This window comes from Penaeus monodon, chromosome 30 (genome assembly GCF_015228065.2).
Source record: "Penaeus monodon isolate SGIC_2016 chromosome 30, NSTDA_Pmon_1, whole genome shotgun sequence".
NCBI lineage: Eukaryota > Metazoa > Arthropoda > Malacostraca > Decapoda > Penaeidae > Penaeus > Penaeus monodon.
Window position 1 is genome coordinate 3,257,869 of NC_051415.1, and position 284 is coordinate 3,258,152.

General features: G+C 45.4%; 1 protein-coding gene across 1 annotated transcript in view; it reads left to right on the forward strand.

Annotated features, from left to right (window-relative positions):
* Positions 1–284, forward strand: part of LOC119592271 (A disintegrin and metalloproteinase with thrombospondin motifs adt-1-like) — a gene marked incomplete in the record, with an annotated part of 14,669 nt that overhangs the window by 525 nt on the left and 13,860 nt on the right. Inside the window, 1 exon segment of the mRNA XM_037941101.1 lies at positions 53–155. Within this exon segment, the coding sequence (XP_037797029.1) occupies positions 53–155 (103 nt within the window).

Genomic DNA, 284 nt, shown 5'->3' on the forward strand with positions numbered 1-284 from the left:
CTTTGTATTTACTTATCTCGTTACCCTCACACACACCCCTTATGCCTCACAGTTTTGCCGACGATCCCACGAGAGAAGTTCCAGTCCCTCATAACTGCATGTTTGCCGGGGCGACTGGCAACACCTGGGCCGTTATGTCAGTCTGTGACGAGTTGGTGAGGATCTTGATGTATATAACAGTTATAACAGTGATATACGTGCGTCATTATCGTGTCACTGTGTCACAGTAGCAGGACCCGTGGTATATTCTTTAATTCTTCACTGTACCATATCACACAAACTAA